Source organism: Nelumbo nucifera, chromosome 2 (genome assembly GCF_055504915.1).
Source record: "Nelumbo nucifera cultivar China Antique chromosome 2, China Antique-T2T, whole genome shotgun sequence".
In the NCBI taxonomy this organism is placed as follows: Eukaryota; Viridiplantae; Streptophyta; class Magnoliopsida; order Proteales; family Nelumbonaceae; genus Nelumbo; species Nelumbo nucifera.
This window is the reverse complement of record NC_142650.1, coordinates 46,563,011-46,586,696: the sequence shown is the minus strand read 5'-3', so window position 1 is coordinate 46,586,696 and position 23,686 is coordinate 46,563,011. Positions and strand designations below refer to the sequence as shown.

General features: G+C 37.9%; 1 protein-coding gene across 5 annotated transcripts in view; it reads right to left on the bottom strand.

The window, feature by feature from the left end:
- LOC104602554 (6-phosphofructo-2-kinase/fructose-2,6-bisphosphatase) overlaps nucleotides 1-23,584 on the bottom strand; it is a 68,631-nt gene extending 45,047 nt beyond the window's left edge. For 4 of the 5 annotated variants that reach the window (XR_016082550.1, XR_016082551.1, XM_088898219.1 and 1 more), the window contains exons 1-14: nucleotides 23,224-23,584; nucleotides 23,046-23,109; nucleotides 22,637-22,932; nucleotides 20,622-20,840; nucleotides 20,110-20,301; nucleotides 19,862-19,957; nucleotides 19,302-19,400; nucleotides 19,172-19,201; nucleotides 11,137-11,190; nucleotides 10,241-10,294; nucleotides 10,088-10,165; nucleotides 7,396-7,487; nucleotides 7,202-7,257; nucleotides 7,028-7,104 (exon numbers count right to left, since the gene is read on the bottom strand). Coding sequence is in view for 3 of the 5 variants with exons in the window: in XM_088898219.1 (XP_088754345.1) it covers nucleotides 7,028-7,104; nucleotides 7,202-7,257; nucleotides 7,396-7,487; nucleotides 10,088-10,165; nucleotides 10,241-10,294; nucleotides 11,137-11,190; nucleotides 19,172-19,201; nucleotides 19,302-19,400; nucleotides 19,862-19,957; nucleotides 20,110-20,301; nucleotides 20,622-20,840; nucleotides 22,637-22,932; nucleotides 23,046-23,109; nucleotides 23,224-23,409 (1,593 nt within the window). In the remaining 2 variants the exon portion in view is untranslated. The remainder of the gene's footprint in view (nucleotides 1-7,027; nucleotides 7,105-7,201; nucleotides 7,258-7,395; nucleotides 7,488-10,087; nucleotides 10,166-10,240; nucleotides 10,295-11,136; nucleotides 11,191-19,171; nucleotides 19,202-19,301; nucleotides 19,401-19,861; nucleotides 19,958-20,109; nucleotides 20,302-20,621; nucleotides 20,841-22,636; nucleotides 22,933-23,045; nucleotides 23,110-23,223) is intronic. The other variant, XM_088898220.1, reaches the window with a different exon arrangement.
- Nucleotides 23,585-23,686: the final 102 nt, after the last annotated feature.

The window sequence follows — 23,686 nt, the reverse complement described above, 5'->3', positions numbered from 1 at the left end:
ATAATCCACTATAGGAAAGATAGTGTGAGATGAAATGAGTAATACACTTTCCCTTCCCTTTTTTGAGTGCAATAGAAAGATCAAGATCATCTACAATGGGGTTAGGAGCAAAGGGTAGTAGTATCAATAGGAATTAAAACATCAAAGGAAGCAAGGGACATACCTAGGTCAGTGTCAATCGAACCTGGAATCTTTGATGAGCCAATAGGGAGTGATGTGGGTTCCTCTACTGTGGAATCAACCTCCCTGTGCAATTATAGGCGTTGTCGTGTAAAACACTGAGAAACAAGACGCAAGGGAGGTGGTAAAGTGGGTGAAATAGGTGGGTCAAACACTAGAGTGGACAAAGGGGCTGGAACCGAAAGTGGTATAGATTGCTCACTTCCTTCCCCAAAACACTCCCCCTGAGAAGAACCCTCTATAGAAAAAAAAGATGTAGACTCAAAAAAAAAAAAAAAAGTGGCATCCATTGTAACATACCGACTCCCGAAGGCTGCGTCATAGCAACAATACCCCTTCCAATTTCCTACATATCCAAGGAAGACACACTTCTTCACCTTAGGGTCCAGCTTTGAGCAGTGAGGACCAAGAACATGGACAAAGCATACAAACCCAAACACCCTTAGAGGAATATGGAACATCTCTCCCTCAGGAAAAAGAAGGCTGAACAGAGTGCTATATCCAAGAACATGAGAAGGCACCCGATTAATCAAGAAAACTGCTGTAAGAACTGCATCACCCCAAAAACGAACTAAAACAATAGAGCTCAACATCTTTTTTTTTTTTTGATTGGAAACAATTACTTTCATTAATTATTTAAGAAACTTAGTACAACTGTCACCTTCAAAAAACAAGGTGACTCCTCATCAAATTACAAGCAGGCCCAAAAAAGGTTCTACATACTAACTCCTTGCTTTGCTAAAGTATCAGCCATTGCATTGGCTAATCTCCTAGTCCATTTAAACCTGACTTCAAGCTCCCTTGTTAGTTGCATAATCTCCCTTACAGGTTGTCTAAGGGACCAGGCGCCTAAGCTGTTTGTTTGCATCCAACCCATTACCAGTTTTGAGTCTCCTTCCACTTCCAACTGCTGAAAACCCAGCTGTTTAGCCAGCTTGATCCCTTATAGGAGTACTAGAACTTCTGCTCTAAGAGAGTCCCCCAGTCCTATCAGGCCAAAATAAAGGGCCAAGACATTTCCTCCCCCATCTCTAAAGACACCCCCAATTCCAAAGGGGCCTGGATTACCTACAAAACTGTCATCAAAGTTTAACTTAACAGCCATAGATAATGGGGGTGACCAGTCCTCTTGGATAGCTAAAGAGGGGCAGGAAGAAGCTGCTACTGTACTCCACCCTCTAATTAAGTCATCTACAGAGAAGTCCTTGAACAGATCCAGCGATTTCAGCCAATGTATGACCTTGATGGTGACCCCTTCTATGACTTCATGTGCTAATTTTTCTTTCCCTTGAAAGATTCTATTATTTCTCTCTTCCCACACTGCCCAAACAACTGCTGCCCTCATTGCTCTCCACATTACCCTTCCTCTTTTCTTTGACTGACGGAAAAAACTAGATTCAAAAAGATCCACCACGCTTGTAGGAGGAACCCACCTGCACCCAAGGAGAGAGAAAAACCAATCCCAAATAAGAGTAACAAAAGGACAAGATATTAGTAAATGATTTACCGTCTCACCACACTTCAAGCAAAGGCTACAAACATGAGGGGATAAGAACCTATTCGGTCTTTTTTTCTGAAGCAAGTCCGAAGTGTTGATTTTTTGGAGAACCACTTCCTAACAAAAAGCCCTCACCTTTAGAGGTACTGGAGCACTCCACAATTCTTTTATAGGAAAATAGTAAAATAAATTGGAAGAGTGCACTAAAGCATTGAAGAAAGAAGAACATGAAAAACAACTGGAGGACTCTTTAGACCAAATTCTATTATCAGGACAAGAATGATCCAAAAACACCGAATTTAGTAAAGCTCAACATCATGCTTCTTGCAACTTCCACAATACGTCTATTCTTCCTTTCTGCTACACCATTCTGTTGTGGAGTGTATGAACAACTGCTTTGATGGATTACTCCATGCTCCAATAGGTATGATGCCAGGTTTTTTTCAAAGTATTCACTAGCATTGTTTGATCTAAACGCTTTCACTCGTACCCCAAACTGCGTCAGCACCATTTGATGAAACTGTCAAACCAAAGATGGTACTCATCAAATATAGCCAAGAATATCAAGAATAATCATCCACAGACAAAAGAAAATACCGATAGCCACCCATAGAGGAAACACGATATGGCCCCCACACATCAGTGTGAATAATATCAAAAGTAGAAGAACATCTTTATTACTTGTTTTAAAGGAATGTCTACAATGCTTTCCAAGTTGACAACCTTCACACTCCAAACTGGACAAACTAACAAACTTAAACAACTTCGGAAACAAGAAATAAAAAGAAGCAAAAGACAAATGCCCTAACCAATTATGCCAAAGCATAATCTGACCCACTGACTCTGACTCAATACCCCTGCTAACATGATGACTCTGATGACTAGGAAGCGCATCAAGAAGATAGATTCCATTCACCTCACGACTACTCCCAATCGTCCTCTTTGATTCTAAATCCTACAAAACACAATGGCAGGAGAAAAATCACTAAACAATTCAAATTCTTTGCCAAGCTACTAACAGATAAAAGGTTAGTACTCAGCCTAGGGACATGAAGGACAGAGGGTAAGGTGATGGTATTGGTTATCTTTACAGACCCTTTCCCAGCAATGGGAACATGTGATCCATCAGCTATGGAAACTCTATCTCTGCCAGAGCTGAGGTGGTATGAGGAGAAGTGGAAATGTTGGGCATATGTTCTAAGGCTCCTGAGTCTATAATCCAAGGAGGTCCCTCCTTACCTGTAGTGGAAACATAATTTGCGATGGCATGTGAACTACCTGTACGTGCAAACGAAGTAGAATGGCTACCTCCTAATCCACCTGTACCTTGTTGTCTACCTGATAATGAGTTGGAACTGATTGTATCCCTCTGATTCAGAAACTGCCCATATCTCTCCAAATCGGCCCTCACTGCAGCTACTACAACAAACTCTAGGAAAGTTGTAGTAGGTGGTCCTGATAAGTCACTAGTCACTGCCATATTCACATATTCACATATTCACATAAGTCACCAGTCACTGCCATATTCACTGTAGCTATTGCAACAAGCTCCTTCCTAGGTTCATTTCCACCCTTGTCTCCACTCAGCTTAGGCTTCACTGTGCTAACCATAGTTGATTGCTCAAGGCCTGGGTTCCTCATCATCACATTCCTCCTACTCTCCTCTCCCGACACAAAGCCATATGCCTGAGAGAGAGAGTTACACTATTTTTGGAAAGAATATGTTGCCGTGCAATGTCATACTCGGGGTTAAGTCCAGCTAGAAACTCAAAAACCCTATTCTTCTCTACCAACTTCTGATAAGTTGTTGCATCCTTGCTACTTTCCCAAACCACAGTCTCCAAATGATCTATCTCCTACCATAAGGTTTTGAGGGATGAAAAATAAATAGCAACAAGTTTATCCCCCTACCTAGTAGCAATCACCTAGTTTCTCAACTGGTAGGCTCTAACAACATTCTCATTCTATGAATAGGTTTCTACAACTCCATCCCAAATCTCCTTAGTTGTGTTAGCCCATAAAAAGTTTTTACTTATATGGGGCAACATGGAATTGTACAACCAAGTCATCACCATGTAGTTCTCATGTCCCCACCGGGAGTAGTTAGTTTCAAGTTTCTTTTCCTCACCGGTGGCATACCCCAATTTCCCAAGAGCACCAATAGCCATCTTTGCAGATTGTGACCACTCTAAGTAGTTTGTACCATCTAACTTGACTGTAGTGATGGTCTCAGCCCCGAAGAGGTCTCCAGCACCTCCTCTCCTTTGTCTCATTTCACTTCCAAGTTTGTTTTCAACACCACAACTCCCAAAAAGGATTAGGAAATCAATTTGAGATGAAAAGAGAGGTATTTATCTCCTTCAAAAACCTCAAACACCTTTCTAGTAACCTAGAAGCCCATTCCTCCAAAGATTCCCTTTTCCATTGGAGTGGGAGAAGAGAGAGAAGAGGCTACCGCTCCCTCCAAAGGCCTCCAAAAAAACTGGGACTTGAACCGCCCCCTTCAGAAAAAACTCAAGGAACCCTAGAAAACTAGAGTGGCACTTCCTAGGTCAAAACTGAAGAGTCCTAAATCAGGACTCTCCCCCTATCTCCAGTTCTTCTTGATTTTGGTGTTAAACCCTAGACCAGCTACAAGGGATTGCAAATCCACCAAAAAAATCCAAAAAATTGGGCTTACCTAAAGTCTTCGATCAGCCCTTTATCTCATCATGCAGTCGGCCGATCTAGGGCTGCATGATGGAGCAGCCCAAGAAATCTTTAAACTTGCTTTGATACCAAGTTGAAAGGTTTTAATAACCAGTTTTGATATAAAATTTGTAAAAGAAAGAAGAAAAAGAAGAGAGGAAAAGGTTTCTGCTAGAAAGAAAGAGAAGAGAGATAGAAGAGAATGGGGGAGAAGCCAAAAAAAATGGAATCTGGACGGCCCTTTCATTAGATTATATACTCATAAGTAAAAGAGTGTACAAGTACAAGTATGCCCTTAGTAAGTCGGCTACTTGTAAGAAGCTGAAAAGTCACGCTTGACTTAAACATAAACTAATGGGCCTAAGGCCCAAAACTACCTAACTAAGTTATGTAAATAAAAACAAGTAAAATCAGCCCACAACTCAACAACAATCTTTAGATATTAATAGTTTTGTAGCTGTACTAAAACCAAAAATTCCTGAACTCAAAAACCCCAACTTTATAATTGTAGCCTCCTCTTCAGTTGTTATCACTCATCAAAACTTCGTTTGGATCAAATCAATCATCAAAACTTTGATCAGCATCAAGCATAGGAGAATCAAACAGATCCCAATGGCAACCATGAAAACCCAAAGAGGTTCAGCTCCAATCATAGAAAATGGTGAGATCTAACTGCAATGCAACAGAGTGGAAGAGAACTGGCAGTAATCATGAGAGATCCAACAATGAGCATTGCAAATCATGAAAAAATCTGTGAGATCTGACTGCAACATGACATAAGGGAAGAGAGATTGAATGGAAACCATCAGAGATCCAGAAGGATCCAATGGCAAGAATTGAAAACTTTAGTGAGATCTGACAGTGAGCATTGGAAATCATGAGAGATCTAGTGGGATTTAATTGATCTGGAGTCATTAGAAAGAGAAGTTCAAGAAAATTTCACAATACAAGATTTCTTTATCCATTTTTGCCCTATCAAACTCAGTTTGATTGGGATTACTTGTCCAGCTAAGCACATTAGCTAATGGCTCAAAGTGACTTGGCTGAGCCTAGGCTCTTCAAACCTACCTGAGTTGTCTGACTTTTTGACCTCAGACCCTTATAAAATGACTAAACTTGTTGACTTGGCCTATTTGAATCCAAGTTTAATGATTATAAATTTATTGCTCTGACCAAATAAAATTTATGAAAGAATCCAATTGCATCTTGTTTATTAGTAAAAGCAATCAAAAGAACTTTAATGAAAATAAAAGAAAGAAAACCTTATACTTGAGAAAGGATTGAGAGGAACAAAAGACAGCCTATGGCTGACATATATTTATATAATATCTGGTAAAAGTCCATCTTGGGTGTTGGGACGGATAGACTGGATAAGGTCCTAACTCCTAACCTTCATCTAGTGTTATGCATCTTCATTGTTCTTAATACAAGACATCTTTCATAAAAAAGAAACAAAAAAAAAAAACAAAAATGAGATAAGATCCTTTTTTCCCTCCTTCCTCCTCACCCTCCTCTTAAGGAGGCTTACACCTCTTATGTTCTGAAATATGCCTCACAACGCCTCTAGGTAACGGAATGCCTCATGCCATGCCTTGTGCTTTAAAACATTGGTTACAAAAATCCCTTCCAACCAACCTAATAAAATCGGACCAGATTTGAAGATAATAACCCAATTGGAGGATAAGGTGTTAGAGATTCCTTACAAGAATCACAAAAAGGGAGAATCTCTTTGTCTAGAAATGAGATGTTCAATTGTGAGAGTTCTGTTTAGATACTGTCCACACAGAAAAGACAGACCTTTGATGGAAAATTGGGAGCCAAAATCAAGTGCCAAGCAAAAGAACCATGTTACCTACAAATAACTTTGAGATCCCTAATTGAGAAGAACCCACATGAATTTGGGAAAGCAATTGAAAATCCTTCTTTCCTCCCTATTACAATAAACCCTGTATTGTTGAAAGCAATTGACAAGGTTAAAACAAAAATTTTCTTCCCATTGTCGTTGAGCCTTCTGAATTGCAGAATGGAGCCTATTATTTCATTTTCCAATATATATATATATATATATATATATATATATATATATATGCATGTAGAATCAAGTAAGAAATTGTTCCCTTATTCTGCTTTATTTTCTTGGGTTTATAATGTTTTGAATATGTTTCTTTGCATTGGTTTTGTTTTCTTCATTTTTAGTCTTTTCTTCCATTTGGAAAAATTGCAATGGGAACCCGTGATGTACTGTAGAAACAGTGTAGCATGGTAAATGACATAATAGCTTATGGTGCATTTATTGTAAGAGACAATATCACAAAACAAAGTGCTCCAATTAATTGAACTGAAGGGGTGTGGTCAATTCCTTGTTGATGAGAGATGTGTTTTTTGGCTCATGAATATGCTACATCAGTTTCTTTATAAGCAAAGATATGTCTTATATTATGACTCTTGGAAGAATATTGCATATTCAACTCCTTTAATCAAACCTAGTCTTATATAATGAACTGGACCATCTGCTACAACCAAATCTAGGATATAAAATATCAAGACAAGAGTACTACTTAAAAGGCCAACAGAGAAATACAGTAGATGAAATCCAGTTGATACATGCAAATACCCTGCCAAAATATAATTAAAAAGATAAATCTGTAAGGCCAAACTTACCTGTATCTGCCCACCATGTCCACTAACCATATCGATCAGCTTGATGTATGACCCTTCTTCCACTGGTTCATAAACCTGGTGCAAAAGCAAAGATTATCATGTAAATGCACCAGAAACAGAATAAAAATATCATAAACAATAACTACAAGTATCTAATAAATTTGAAGCTTAACTTCTCATAATTGGCTAGTCTTATTTTGAAGTCCTGTAATCCTGCTTCAAAATCTGGCCTGCAGAATACAACGAGTAGCTTTATTCACAATTTTACATTAAGATAAGAATTTAATATAAAACTTAAATTTCAATAATGACAATTTCATGTTAAGCAATGCCCAGCCCCAGAAAGCAAAAGCTATGTGCCAACTCACTCTTCTGCATAGTCAGGACTTTGTTGAATTTTAAGGCGTATATTTCGTTCAATAATCCGTTCATCATTGCATATTGTTTCCAAAAATATCATCTGAGGAAAAAGTCAAACATGTAATCAGTTAGGAATTAAATTACACCACTGTTTTAAAAGTGCAAGGCGAGGCGCGCGCCTTTTTAAAGCAAGGCGCAAAAATAAGAAAATGCTAAAAAACAAAAAAAAAATGTCAGAAAATAAAAAAAGCCAAAAAATGCAAAAAAAAATATTAAACATAATATTAATAAAAAATATAACTTTTAAATTTTAAAATAAATGTTTTAAAAAACCTATTATCTAAAATTAAAATACATAAACATAACATGTAAAGCATATTCAAATGTGAACTTAAAAATAAAATCAAACATATAAAACATTTTCAAGCATGTAAAACCCACAATCTCTTTTTTTCCTCAATTGCATTACTTAAAGTAGTTAATGTGATGTAAACCATATTACATTCCTGATTCTACGAGCTGCCTTTGTGCCATGCCCCTCGAGGCAAGCCCAAACAAGTCCATGTTAGGGTCCTAAATTCTTAGTTCTCACACAAAAAAAAAATAATGATTTTATAATTTTAATTGCTATTTAAGAAGATATTTTAGTAGGACGAATGAATGAACAACATTACCAAATAGAGGGTTCTCGGAGCTTCGGTGAGCGAGCGAAGTGAGTGAAATAAGAATTTAAGACCCTAACATGGACTTGTGTTGCCTCGAGGGGTGTGGCACGGGGGTCCAGGGGCAGAGCCCCCGGCCCAACCGCTAGGTTCAAAAAAAATGCAAAAAAGCGTCAAACTTTCAAAAGGCACACGCCTGGGCTGAGGCACAAGGCACATCAGGTATGCGCCTTTTGAAAGGGTTGCGCCTAGGACCTAGGCGAGGCGCCTACCCTAAAATGCACCTTGCTTGTGCACCTAAATGTGCCTTTTAAATCACTAAATTACACATCTAAAACCATTCAATCCAATAGTAGTTGACTAGAGGTTTTGTGAGCATTCTTAAGACATTCCCATGAGACCAGATAAACAAAACATGTATTCAATAACTATTGTATTTTCTATATAAGGCCAGGTTTGGGAGTGCTTAAAAATAAGGCTTATTTAAAATAAGTGCTTATTTGTGCCATTAAGCACTTATTGGTATTTGGGAAATAAGCTCGAAATAAGTGCTTATTTTAAAAATAAGGGCTTAATTTTTAAGCCCAAATTTCCAACTTTTTTAAGTGCTTATACAATAAGCACTTATTCAATTTTTTTCTTCCAAAATTATCCCTAGTTGAATTTTAAAATACCACTTATAAAATTATCCCTAGTTGAATTTTATAAAAGTACTTTTATGAAAACACTTTTACGAAAGCACTTTTATAAAGTACTTTCTTAAAAGTGCTTTCGTAAAAGTGTTTTCATAAAAGTACTTCTATAAAAATGCTTTCAAAGGTTATATTTTGAAAATTAGAAAGAAAATGAAGGACAAAATAGTCATAAATGCTTATGTAAGTGCTTATTAGAGAAAAAGACTACCAAACGCCCAATATAAGTGCTTATTTTGAAAAAGTTGGGTGCCAAATGCAAATAAGTGCTTATTTGAATAAGCACTTATTTCTAAGCACTTATGTTTTAACTTAAGCACTCCCAAACATGGCCTAAGATATTTATCAACTAAAAAGGTAAGATGGAAGAACATAAATGTATCTTAATGCTATTGAAATTGAATGGCGGTATCATTTTTGGTAAACAAATTAGGAATCTGCATCAATTATAACTTTCTCATCTAAACCTTAACCCCGTTAGGCTTCCAAAACATGTTTTGTGGTAATTGGATATACTATCTATTGAAGAAAAAAATCAAAGATTCACCTTATTATCAGCTATTTGCACAGTCTTGCAATATATTGCATTCATCTAGAACCAAGAGAATGGGAGAGGGGATCTCAATATTTTCTGACCATCTTTGTTGAAAGCATGAACGAATTGATTAATATAGGACATAAGCCAGTTAACACAACATGCTATAACATTAATTATCTTCCCATCAAAAGTATGAACAGACCAAATTGTTTATTTCATGAATTCAGTATAGTCAATTTAGCTTAGGAAAGATAAATAGAATGGAAAAACAAAATCTTGTGTAATAATTGAATTCCCTGAAGTTCAATGTTTCTGTTCTTATTTCTTCTTATTTCTGTCCCTTTATTCATCCTGTTTAACAAAATTTTCCATCTTAACGATTCAAAAAAGAAATATCTGTTTTTACAAGTTAAGCTTCAGAAGATAAAGCAGAACTTATTAACCAACCAAAACTTAAAACAATTCAAAAGCATCACAAGTAATTTTTAAGGACAATCATAAACATCAGCTAGCCTGTAGCAGCAGTCAACCAACAATGCACAGGCAGCAAATGGAACCACCATTCAATGAGTCCCACCTAAGAAATATTCTTTAATAAAATTCTAGTTGTTAAAAAGAATTTAAGAAGAGAGGTAGCAGCAATTATCCATCAGGTTAACTTTTTGCTAAAACTCTCCTTATATGGAACCAATATATGGTTGTGGCTTTGTGGGTATCCCTCCAACTGTGTATGCAAATGGACTGTGATGCCCACATGATGAGAATCTTACATACTTACCTTTGAATGACCATTGGCAGATTATGGTACCTTGCATTTCCCTTCAGCCATTTTCATAAGCATGTTCCTTCGTGTCCTGATACTATTTGTGGCATCAAATATTCCAACCTACGATTCAATCAGAATAATAAGAACAAAAGTATTTTGGTGAATCTTATGAAACTAAACATAGGAGACTCTTACCTGGCCACCTTCTTGCATCCATGATATCATATCATCCATTGCCAGGGCTGCTACCTAGTGGCATGTTATATATTAAGATTATGTCCAAGGAAGAAACAGTTAATCAAGTGTGAAATGAACCATTTCAATGCCTAAAAAATAAAAAATAAAAAAAATGCAATCACCTTAGTAAGAACAAACTCAGCATTTAAGAATATATTTCTTGTCATTTCTCCCTAATGAATAAGCTATTAAGGTGACATGTCCATCCTTTGAACTGCAGTTGGTTTCTAGATATTGGATTCAAGCAATTCAATGGTGCTCATCTGGACCAACCTGAGGAAAGCCTAAATTGACACTCAAGGGTACAGGTAACATTCATGCAGTTATTTCATGTTTTATATCCATTAACCAATACAGCCAACAAACCCACTAAAAGAGATATCCAAACCAAAAGTTGGCCCATTCAGAATATTGTTGCCATTCATTCTATAGATATCCGTATGGACCATTTATCATATTTATGACCATGAAAAAAAAATGCAAAAGATTATATGGCTACGACCATTTTCATGCCAGATTTTGACAATAGAAAATTGCTCGGTGTTACTGATCATAATGGGAGTTCAGCCCTCAGGTTTTCTGCAATTATTTGTAGACTGTCCACAGAATCTACAATTTAGAACCTTAGAATGCTATGGAAATATATTAATTCTGTGGAAGCCATAATAAGAGGTAAAATGAATATCAGAATCAAAATTCTATAGCCTCCGTAGAAGAGTGTCATAAAAACAAAAGTATAAATCAAAAAAATTAAAAAAAAAAAAGAATGTAAGCTCACTTGAAAGGGAAGAGAACACGACAGGACATAAACAAATGGAATTTTAGAATAATATGATTGTTTGATGGATACTCACTTCATTGCGTGCCTCCATACCATCTGGATTGTCAGCACGGAAAAAATCAGCAGACTGCATCAGAAAGCGTACTCTCTATTAAAGCTCCCATGTCTAAAGGATTGCAATGTAACAAAGAGAATACTCAAGCAACTTTGGAAAAATATCATCTTTCAGCAGTGGTTTGTTGAGAGACTTTCTTGTATAACACATCATAGTGAACCAATAACTATGACAGGCTCAGAGCATGGTAAAGGAGTTACATGTAAAAACCATTCAAACAACCCTACCTAATGAAGTAATTATACACCATATCCATGCATTCTACCATAAGATTCTTTTCTATATTATCGTCTTTTTTTTCTGTCTCAAACATGTGGACAAACACATTGACCAACGCAAAACAAGTAAATAAATGCACTTTCATGGTGGGAAGGAACTTCTTGCAATCAAAATGTAAGACATTCTAAAACTCTTATTTATGGATTTGAATCTTTCTGAATAATCTCCGAGAAAGAATGTAAAATATTTCTCATTTCCAATACATATGACAATATGGAAGCTGTTATGGTTGTGCCTTGAATTCTTTGTTGCGACCGGTTTCATGAGCCTGCTCTGAATTAAGTTGAGAAAAACCCGAAGGCAAAATTTCATAGAGATTTTGGTGGAAGCATAGTGGCGGTATGGACCCGATCCATATTCAGCTTATGGATCCAAACTGAATACGAAGAGTAATGTATTTCGGGGGTTTTCTCTCTCGTATACTTGGTCTTTGTCTTGTGAGAGAAGAGGGAGACTTAGGGTGTACTTGGGGTTTAGGGTTTTCTGTGAGTGAGGTTGTGAGTGCGCATAGCTCTGTATTCCTCTCAATTACAGATTACATAGTGGATTTCCATAGGCTATAAGCCAAACCACATAATTTGTGTGTCCTCTTTGCTTGCTTCTCTTTATCTCTGTTTTTCTTTCGTTTTTGGGTGCCATTTGAATCTGTATTTCTGGGTTTTGCGCAACAGAAGCTAAATGAAATTTCAATTAGAGGTAATCACAGATTGGGCAGGGTTGGGTTCAGCATTGCATATAAGAGGAATAGGGAAAGCCTAGGCCCAGCACAGTCTAGATCTTGGACATAGATAACAGGCCCAGGCTTGGCTCCAAGCAGGCCTAGGCCAGGCTGCTGGGTCTATGGTCCCTAGTCCATTCTGGTAAATCGTGGTATTTGTATTATATTTTGATTACATACCATATATAACTCATTTGTGCATTAACCTATCTATCTATCTATCTAATACACAGACACAATAGTAGGTTATATTCCATGTATTTCAACCATTTATTTACATTGTATAAATTCAACATAAAAATAAATGAAGTAGGTGATGAAACTCAGACTAAAGTCAGTATAGTAAAATGCAAGAGTACATACAAATACCATTTTTTAAGGGAAAGGAAAAAGTATTGCATTTCTGTGGCAAAACTATTACATATTTACATGTATAGAACTTACAAATATATTTATATAACATTAGCATTGAACTGGACCAACTTTCAAGAACTCTCTAGGTGGTTAAATCCCATTGAGGCCTTGATTCAAGTAAAGGTGAAAGTATAATTCTTTTTCAAGAAGAGAGGTGTGACTCCTTCATTTTATCCCATTCTCATTATCCATCTCTTTCTTGGAGGCCTTATGGTAACAGAACTGAATGACTTGTTACTTAAGTTATTCAGGAAGCCAGAAGCTCCTGATGGCTGAAGCTAAAATTGGATTGTTATACACTCAAATATTTTATTATTTAATTATTTATCCACTAACAAACAAATCAATAAGTCATTCAGTTCAGATGTTATCAAACAGCCCCTTATTATTTCATTTATTTATTCTGATATTCATGATCTTGACTCTTGTCTTAATGCACAGTCTCAATACACTAAACCTTTCAATGAGTTCTTGAGTCCCTAATCCAACATCTAAAATCTTCTCAAACTCATAATCCTAAAGATATGCATCCACATGCCTAATCCACTCTAACGCCCACACTTATTTTCTTATGCATTTTATAATTTCCTCTTAGATTCCTAAAATATACATAGCTCAAATTCTGATTCTCTTTCTTTTCAGTTTCTCCTTTTAATTTATTTTAAGTTTGTTTCTCTAATTGGAAAATTCTTAAAGGGGTGAAATATGAATAGTCTTCCTTTTCCAGGTAATGAATCTCTTTTTTCATTCAATTATATACACCACAACCATTTTTGTGATGTTCTTAGCAAAAGTAGGAAATCCAAGTTCCCTTGAGGAACTCATATCCTCATGAGAAAATGAAGTTCTTCTATTTTCTATGTAGAGAAGATGGGCCGAATGGCCCATAGGCTGTTTATTCTTTCTTGTTATTTATGTTTTTCTGTAATGGGCCTTATTCTGGGCCCATCCTGTCTATATTAAGTTCTTTGTAAATTCTTGCCCAACTAAGGGCCTCCTTGTAATTATTCAAACCTATCTTAATAAAATAGTGTTAGGGTGCTGAGAGAGTGTAGGTTCGAAACTCTCATTCTCAAACCCTCATTGCCGAACTCTCAAGCTCTCCTCTCTTCAGTTTTCTTCATGGTATCAGAGCAGGCCTGAACTTCAATATTCTAGGGCTGGAAGCTTAGGCTCGTGTTGCCTGATTCTTGGAGGTCATTGGAAGTGCCCAAGACTAGAATCTCTTGGAGAAGTGGTTCGGTGACCAGGAAGAATCAGAAAAAAAAAAAGGAAGGGGAACAGCTCGATTCTGGTTTGAAGCTCGAAACTGTAAGTTGTGCTCAGATTTTTGGGTTATTTTCTGATGTGTTTGGACTGTTGAAGTGTCCGAAAATTTCTGGTTGTTCTGTACTACCTTCGGCTGCCATTGAATCTGGTTTAACCCAGAAATTTCTGGGCTGTTTTCACTCCTTCTTTGACTGTCAAAACTGCCGAAACATCCTTGTAACAACGCTGTGGATTGTTACTTACATTTGGCTGTTTTTGAGGGGCTGTACGAACTGTTCTTGAGGCCTTTTTTTCTTTTTGACAGTGGGGTTGTCTCTATTGCCCACACTGTGTTTGTAAAAAGGCATTTTCAGCAATACCAATTGGTATTTACTCTTCTTGGTTATTTCTTTTGTGGTTACCTTGAAGTCCAGATTTGAAAAGGTACTTCGGCTGAGTACTCAGTGCCTAGAAGTTTCTATTACTTCTTGAAGGCTGAACTCAGTGTATTGCCTTCTTGTGGTCGGCTGAACTCAGTTCTTGGTCATCCTCATTCAGTATACTTGTAGAAGTCATCTGAAATCATATTTGAAGTGTTTACATGATGTACTCCTCAGATTTTGAAAACAAAAGTGGTGCTGAATATGGATAGTTCAGGGGACTCCAAGTGATTCCTTATGGATGTGACCACAGTTAAACTAGATGGAACTAATTACCTGGCATGGTCACAATCAGTAAAGATTTATGTATGTAGTAGAGGAAAGTGGGGGTTCATTTCCAGGAGTAAGAAGGCTCCCCCAGCAGATGATCCATCCTAGGAGAAATGGATGCAAGAAAATTACACTGTAATTGGGTGGCTTGTGAACTCAATGCAGCCACAAATTACCCAACACTACCTATGGATGAATTCAGCAAAGGAAATTTGGGACAGTGTTGCAGAAACCTATTCCCAAAAACTCAATGTGGCCCGAGCATATAAATTGAGAAGTGATGTAAAGAATTTAAGGCAAGGGGAGAAGCCTCTTGCTGTATATTTCTCAACCCTGAAGTCTCTATGGCAAGAGATTGACCTAATAGAAGCTGTAACTTGGGACACCACCAATGATGCAGAGACCTACAGAAAATTGGTTGAAAGGAACAGGGTATTTGAGTTCTTAACTGGACTAAACCCAGAATATGATATCACAAAACAGAATATTCTTTCCAAGGAGTGTGTCTCATTGTCACAAGCTTATGCATTGGTGAGTAGTGAAGAGAGCAGAAGGGCTGTCCAGGTTCAAGGGGTTGATATTAGTGATCACTTTGCCAATATGGGGGTTAAACCTAAAGGGAATGCTGGAACTTCTGGTGGCACAAGAAAGAAAGAAGTTATATGTGAGTACTGCAAGAAGCCGAAGCACACCAAAGACAAGTGCTGGAAACTACATCCCAATCTTGTTCCCATTCGGTTTCAGAAAAAACATGATAGTAAAAGATCAGGAAGTGCAAATGTAGCTGCCGGGCCAGATAGTGAAGAGATGTCTGCTTCTGCACAGTTGGCAGCCATGAGAGCAGAATATGAAAAGTTTGGGAAGATGATCAGTCAACTGGGTGATGTGACCTCCTACCAACCCGTCAGGAAATTCTGCTTCTTCTGCATTTGCCCATTCAGGTATAAGGGTTTCTGTCAGTCATGCTACCACTTCAGGTAATCTCAAGATCCCTTGGATTATTGACTCAGGTGCTTCTGACCATATGACCAATCTTTCTACCTTGTTTGTTTCAATAGACTTGCTTCCTGGACGTGATAAAATCACTTTAGCTGATGTTTCACTTGCCCCTATCTCTGGTAAGGGAACCATCAAGGCTACGGATTCCTTGTTCCTACCTTCTACCCTTCATGTACCTAAACTAAATACAAATTTGTTGTCTGTAAGCAGTTTAACCAAGTCACTAAACTATTGTGTAACCTTTTTCCCTTCCTACTGTGTTTTTCAGGATCTGGAGTCTCAGAAGGTGATTGAAAGTGGCCATGAGGCGAACGGAATATACCTGTTTGATACTCCGGGACAATGCACTGATCATCTTGGGAATGTTGCTCTCGGATCTGTTTCTTCAGAGTCTGTTAGTCGGATTATGTTGTGTCATCATCGTTTTGGTCATCTATCTTTTTCTGCCTTGAGTCATCTATTCCCTGAACTGTTTAAGGGAATTAGTTTGTCCAGTCTTCATTGTGAGTCTTGTGAATTGTCAAAGCATTGTAGAAACAATTATCCTTTGAGCAATAAAAGATCTTCTTTTCCTTTTAATATTGTGCACTCTGATGTGTGGGGGCCTTACCACTTACCCTCCATGGGTGGCTACAAATATTTTATCATGTTTATTGATGACTTTTCTCGGTTCACTTGGATATTCCTGATGAAATCCCGTGATGAAGTTCCACGACTTGTAAGACAATTCCATGAATTTGTTCTAACCCAATTTGATACCAGGATTAAAATCTTCAGATCTGACAATGCAAAAGAATACTTTGAGAAAAACCTATCCTGCTATCTCTCTGACATGGGGGTTATTCATCAAAACTCATGTGCTAGGACCCCAGAACAGAATGGGGTTGCTAAGAGGAAAAATAGGCATATTGTTGAAGTTGCAAGAAGTATCTTATTTGCCTCACATGTTCCTACAAGGTTTTGGGGTGATGTTGTTCTTACTGCTACCTACCTTATAAATCGTATGCCATCCAGGGTTTTGGGGTTTAAGTCTCCCTTCAATCTCCTTCATCCGGACAAGGACCTTTTTCCTGTTCCTATTTGTATCTTTGGCTGCACCTGTTATGTACATGTTCCAAGTGTCCAAAGGCATAAATTTGAACCCAAAGCTCAAAAGTGTATATTCCTTGGTTATTCCCCCACACAGAAGGGTTATTGTTGTTTTGATCCAAAGACTGGCACTCAGTATGTCTCAATGGATGTCACCTTTGATGAGCTTTCCCCCTTTTATGGTTCCTCTCCAGAAGGACATTGTCCACAGGGGGAGGATTTGTCACAGGTGTTTGCTCTTCCTCTTCCTGTCCCTGTTGAGTCTGTTGATGTGTCTGCTTCTCCTTCAAATGTATCAAGGGTGGACCAGTCATTCCATTCTCCCTGTCCCAGTGTTCTTCCCTCTTTACCTCCTTGTCCTATCCTCAATCCCAAGGTGTATCAAAGGCAAAGATCTAGAAATGTGCAGGTTGTTTCTCCTACAATACATGAGCCTCATACACTTCCAGTCACAGAAGAGACAACAGGTACTGTTTCAGCACCTTTGGAGTCATCCTTCCCTGACCTTGATATTCCCATTGCTGTTAGGAAAGGAAAACAGAAGTGCACTGCTCACTGCATTTCCAAGCACCTTTCTTACAGTTTGCTTTCACCTTCATACTTTGCCTATCTCTCTTCTGTTGCTTCTAACCCTATTCCCAAGTCTGTGTCATAAGCTCTTAAGATTCCAGAATGGAGTGATGCTATGAGATCTGAAATCGATGCCCTACACAAGAATGACACATGGAAAGTGGTGGATTTACCTGAAGGGAAGGATCCAGTCGGTTGCAAGTGGGTCTTTACTATCAAATACCGAGCTGATGGCACCATTGAAAGGTACAAGGCCAAGCTGGTTGCAAAAGGCTATACACAGACATATGGGATTGATTATTTGGAGACCTTTGCACCTGTTGCCAAAACGGCATCTGTGAGGGTTCTTCTATCTTTAGCTACTCACTTTGACTGGCCCCTTTATCAATTGGATGTGAAAAATGCATTTCTGAATGGTGAATTACATGAGGAGGTTTATATGTCTCTTCCTCCAGGGATGTATGGAACTGATATGAAAGGGAAGGTATGCAGGCTGAAGAAATCTCTTTATGGACTAAACAGTCCCCTAGAGCATGGTTTGAGAGATTTAGAACAGCACTTGTTAACTTTGGTTATGTGCAGACACAGTCCGATCATACTCCTTTTGTGAAGAGGAGTGGACCTCTGGCAGTATACCTCATTGTGTATGTAGATGATATTGTAGTGACTGGTAATGATGTTTCAGGAATTCATGATCTAAAATCTTTTCTCCATACAGAGTTTGAGATTAAAGATTTGGGGGAATTGAGATACTTTCTCGGCATAGAAGTGGCTCGATCCAAGGATGGGATTCTTATCTCCCAAAGGAAGTATGTTCTTGACTTGCTCTCTGAAACTAGAAAGATGGGTGCTAGACCAGTTGCTACTCCTATTGATATGAGTCATAAACTCTCAGCCTCAGAAGGGACATTGTTAGAAGACAAAGGAATCTTTCAGAGACTTCTTGGGAAACTTTTGTACCTATGCATGACTCGTCCAGATATTGCATATGCAGTCAGTTGCATTAGCCAATTCATGCATGCTCCCCGAGACACTCATATGGCAGCAGCAAAGAGAATCCTATGTTATTTGAAGGGCTCCCCAAGAAAGGGTATTCTGTTTGCCAAGCATGGTCATATGAAACTTGAAGCCTACACCGATGTTGACTGGGCCGGAAACATTGATGGCAGAAGATCTACTTCTGGGTATTGCAACTTGGTGGCTGGTAATGTTGTTTCTTGGAGAAGCAAGAAACAATCGGTTGTTGCTCGGTCTTCTACTGAAGCTGAATACAGGGACATGGCACATGGAGTTTTTGAATTATTATGGCTAAAATCATTGATGGAAGAACTTGGGGTTGAATATGACAAGCCAATGATGTTGTACTGTGATAACCAGGCTGCCATCAACATTGCTCACAACCCAATGCAACATAATAGAACCAAGCATATTGAAGTTGATCGACACTTCATTAGGGAAAAGGTCTCTTCGGGTGAAGTGTGTCTTCCTTTCATCACATCTGAATGACAGATGGCAAATTTTCTCACCAAAGGCATTCCCAAGGCATAACTTCAGCATGATACCAGCAAGCTTGGCATGATTGACATCTATGCTCAGCTTAAGGGGGAGTGTAGAGAAGATGGGCAGGCTATTTATTCTTTCTTGTTATTTATGTTTTTCTGTAATGGGCCTTATTCTGGGCCCATCCTGTCTATATTAAGTTCTTTGTAAATTCTTGCCCAACTAAGGGCCTTCTTGTAATTATTCAAACCTATCTTAATAAAATAGTGTTAGGGTGCTGAGAGAGTGTAGGTTCGAAACTCTCATTCTCAAACCCTCATTGCCGAACTCTCAAGCTCTCCTCTCTTCAGTTTTCTTCATTCTACTCCCAACAACCACAATTGGAACATCCATACTAGTAAATGAATTAAGAGTGTTGTAAATATGCATCTATTTTGTGACAATACAGTATATATTTTAAACATACCTGATTTGCACCATGCTTGAGACGGCGATACTGTTACAACCAAGAATTAAGTCATATCAAGACCTTATTACAGTCATGACTGATGCTAGGAGCAAGAAGCATAACTATGTTAAAAAATAAAATAAATCACCTTCCCAACATTGAAGTGTTTGGTATCATGGCCCAACCATCGGAGGTATCTTGTAAGTTTAGCTGCAGTAAAAGTCTTGCCTCGAGCTGGCAAGCCAACCTAGGAGTGTGAACAATTTATCAGAATCATCTATCCTCAACAAGGACTCAGTAGCTCATAAAATATGCTAAATTAGATCATGTCATTCCTACAGGACTTAGGTGCCTACCCATGAAGTAAACAGAGTTGTCATGCCTGGAAGGGACATAACATTAACATCACATGTTCCATTCTTGCTAGGCTTTTCACTCAACAAGAGAAAAAAAAGGAGAAAGGATATAGGGAGAAAGCATTAAGCTGCTATGGTTAACCATTCATAGATACAAATACCAGATTTATTGCTAAATACCTACTCTCTTTAGCCCAAGCATCTGTCAGCTAAATGATAATAACATTACATTTTCCAGTTTCAACAAGTTTCTTCACTCAACAAAAGAAAGAAAAAGGATAAATAACAAAGAAAGAAAGCATCAAAGGACTGAGAAACTTAACAAAGCCTAACCATTAATATGGAAAAATACCAGAACTATTGCCAAATGTCTATCCTCCTTTGGCCCAAGCATCTGATCTGCTATAGCTGCAGCAGCAACAGCTCCAGCAGCTGCTGGCATGGCATTCTACGAATTTGGCAAAAAAAAAAAAAAATATAAGAACCACCAATTGGAACGAAAGTGATTTTGATAAGAATACAATTATCAATTGGATGTAAGAAATACTAAATGGAAGAAGAAAAAATAGAACCTATGGCACCCATCAGATGTGCACCAACCTTGGTTTCAGTAGCCAAAGTAGTTGCAGAAGTTGATTTAGCAAGCCTAGGAGATCCTACACCCCTATCCACAAAGAGTCCCCTTAAACCATCCTGCTTCTGAGAGGGTGAAAGTGTTCCGGCTGACTTTGATTCAACCATACTAGAGGTAGAATAAGCTTTTGAAGGATCTGGAACTATGACCTCCATTTCCTATATGACAAACCTAATTAATCACATCAATTGATATATGATGCATGATAATCAACAAAAAATAAAAAAGAGTACTACAAGAAGATAAAAATATAAGTTCCAAAAGAAATTACAAAAAAAATATGTGAAAAATAAAATTTGAAAAAACCCAGGGTTCCTAGTCATACTAGACCTTGATGTATGAAGCAAAATATTGATCAACAAACTAAATTGACTCATATAAAGTACCATAAAAAGATCAAAAGTATTAGTTTCTAAAACCCATTGCATTTTTCACTAATATGGCCTACAAATGTGCAGGAAGGACTACCAGGATAAACCTTTTTAGTTGTAGGTTGATCGACTAAGGCAATACTAGCCTTGTTTGAATGTGGATCACTGCTTGAGCCATCACTGTTGGAGAAGGTCCCACCACAAGTTAATGACCTTGGATTCTCTGTCATGTTAGCTGCATATACTATGCCTGAGTTTGCAGAAGTCACTGGAGCTGGAATAACATAATGTTCTAGATCAAGCTCCAAACTTGTTGCAGAGCCATTCTGCAAGAAAATATATATATATATGAAAGATAGCGGTGACTGGGTTAATTATGATTGATAAGAAACAACTAAGAATTCATAAATACCCACTAAGTACTTCATCTTCATTTCGAAAAAGTGAAAAAATATAGTTTATGGAATGGTGCCTTTAGAGAGGACGAATTCTCAGACAACTATTTTTTGATTCAATTATTTCCCAAAATAATTTAGGGTAAATTACAGATAGGTACCTTTTACTTTGGGGGTAGTGACAGATAGGTACCCTGAACTTTTAATTGCAACACTTGAGTACCCTGAACTTTCAAAAATAGACACTCAGGTCCATCCACTAGTATTCCATTAGTTAAACATTGCATAATTCCAAAAATACCCTTCTCATGTATTTCTCAGATCATTCTAAGGTAACTGAATGTCTCCCCATGATGATGTTTCATCTCACATGGACAGCAAATAACATATTCAAATTTTTCGACGACAGCATTCTCTAGTGATGATTTTACTCCATAGAATGATCTCAACAATACACGAGAAGGGTATTTTTGACATTATGCAATGTTTAACTGACGGAATACTAACAGATGGACCCAAGTGTTGCAATTGAAAGTCCAGGGTACCTATCTGTCACTACCCCCAAAGTACAGGGTACCTATCTGGAAGGTACCTTCCTAATCAGTTCTAGGGGAGCCATCTTCAAAAGTAACATAAAGGCCTAATTGTCATGATAACCAAATAGAGGAGAGAAGGGATCATTGTTTGGTGTGGTGGTAAAATCTTGGGCCGACAAGCATGATGGTCCTTTTTTATCTGAATAGGGGAGAGAAAGCCCAACCAATTGGATGATAATGAAGAAATATCCAGAATAGATAGACACAGAGAACTCTTTCCCTGCCACATTGAAGAAACTATATTGGAAGGAACAAGAGATGATGATGATAGTGATGATAAGACTTGCTACAAATATTCTTTACGGATTCCAAAGAACATCTTATCCAGCACGGAAAAATACATATAGATACAAACACTGAACAGGACTGCAAAATAAATTCAACCATAATGGGTCTGTGATTTTTTTTTTTATGATGGGTCTGTGTTGAGGCAATGAAATACATCATATGGTTAGTTTTGAGAATAGAGGAACAATAATCACTGTTATTTGCTAGTTTTCTTTGAGTGGAATAGCAAGTAATATTTACAAAAACAGGAAGTCTCTTCAGCAACTCTAGTGAGATATGCAGAACCCTGTACAGAGGTTTCATAAGGTGCAAAGCACTTGTGGTTGGTTGTTTCTCTTTTTATTTGTGCAATTTGCCTTGTTTTTGGGTGAAGAAATTCATTTTTTATTTAATCTTCTTCTCTTAAAATATTTTGTTCAACTAGAATTGTGCATACAAATTACAAATATAAGAAAGACTATCCTTCTATCAATTAAGTCGGTATTTGGAAGTATTGCAAAATAAGTCATTTCAATTTAGCTTTACTTGGCATTAAAGCACGAGCCCATGGTCTAAGGTGGATCTATCATCAATTATTGACAAAATTGGGGCATTAGTTCATTGGAAATTCTAAAACAACTTAGCTTCTACTTCTGGTAGATGCATGAGCAATATAACAATATCATATTATAAAAATAAGATAACAAATGTAGACAAAAAATAACAAATAAATTACATGCATGAGTTCATTAAACATGTTTTCAGGTGTCCCTACTTTTCTTCCATACTTTCTTCACAGGTGTGGCTTTGCAGATGCAATGACTTCAAACAAGTAATTCTGAATGAAGGGAAGATGCTTCATACCTCAACACCTGTTTCAGGTGTTGCATTGATACTAATATCAGGGATTCCACGAACAGTTGATGGCTGAAGGTTCTCCTTATAAGCTCTCCAACTAGCCGCAAGATCAAACGGCGAGAGCCTATCAGCTTTGATGAAGACACGATACTCAAGCACTTCATCACCATTAAGCCTAAACAAAGCCAGCCTAGCATCCCCTTGCAAAGTTCCCTTGGTAAAGAGCCGGTTGGGACCCTCCTCAGCAATACAGGGGACATTAACGTGCTTTGGCTTCAAAAGGAACTTGAAATCCAAAGTTTCTACAATCGTACATTCGTACCAGAAGGTCAAACAAAACACTAAGCCCAAACACCTTAAAAATAAAATATTCCAAAGAAAAAACTCCGTGCAGAATACGAGCACCATTACGTACCGTGATTCGAAGGAACAACAAAGCTTAATTCCCACATCGACTTTGATTCGCGCTCCATTGAAAGCTGGATCATGTGCATGCACAGTAATGAAAACAAGTAAAATGGAAATACAGAGAAACGAATATACCGAGAACAAGGAAAGCTGGAGTTCAGTTGAAATGTGGAGAGAGTGGTTACCGCTTTAGAGCAATCCCAAGAGCCAACGAGAGGGACGGAGCCATAAACGTGAGGGATGAGGTCGCCTTTGAGTTTGTAATTCTCCATTTTCAAGGAGACGTACAGTTGTCCACCTGGATGGTCCAGGCTATCTTCTCGGTCGCCGCCATGAGAGCTATCCGGGTTCTTTGAGGCACTGGCCCCCATTCTTACCCTTATCTCTGGAAGTTACTTCCACGATTCCGGATTGAATCAATATAATATGAACTCGTTGCGTTTGTTCAAAGATTTATATGTAGATATATACGATCGTTCTCTCTCTCTCTCTTTGTTTTTGTGGATGCAGTTAGATTAAGATTGAGAGACTGAGAATAAACCGCGAGAAAAAGAAAGACGATAGCAGCAGCAGAAGGTTGAATAGTAGTTGAGGCTGTTGAGTTAAAACTAGAGAGGTGCTGGTGGTGGTGTTGGCTATATTCGGAAC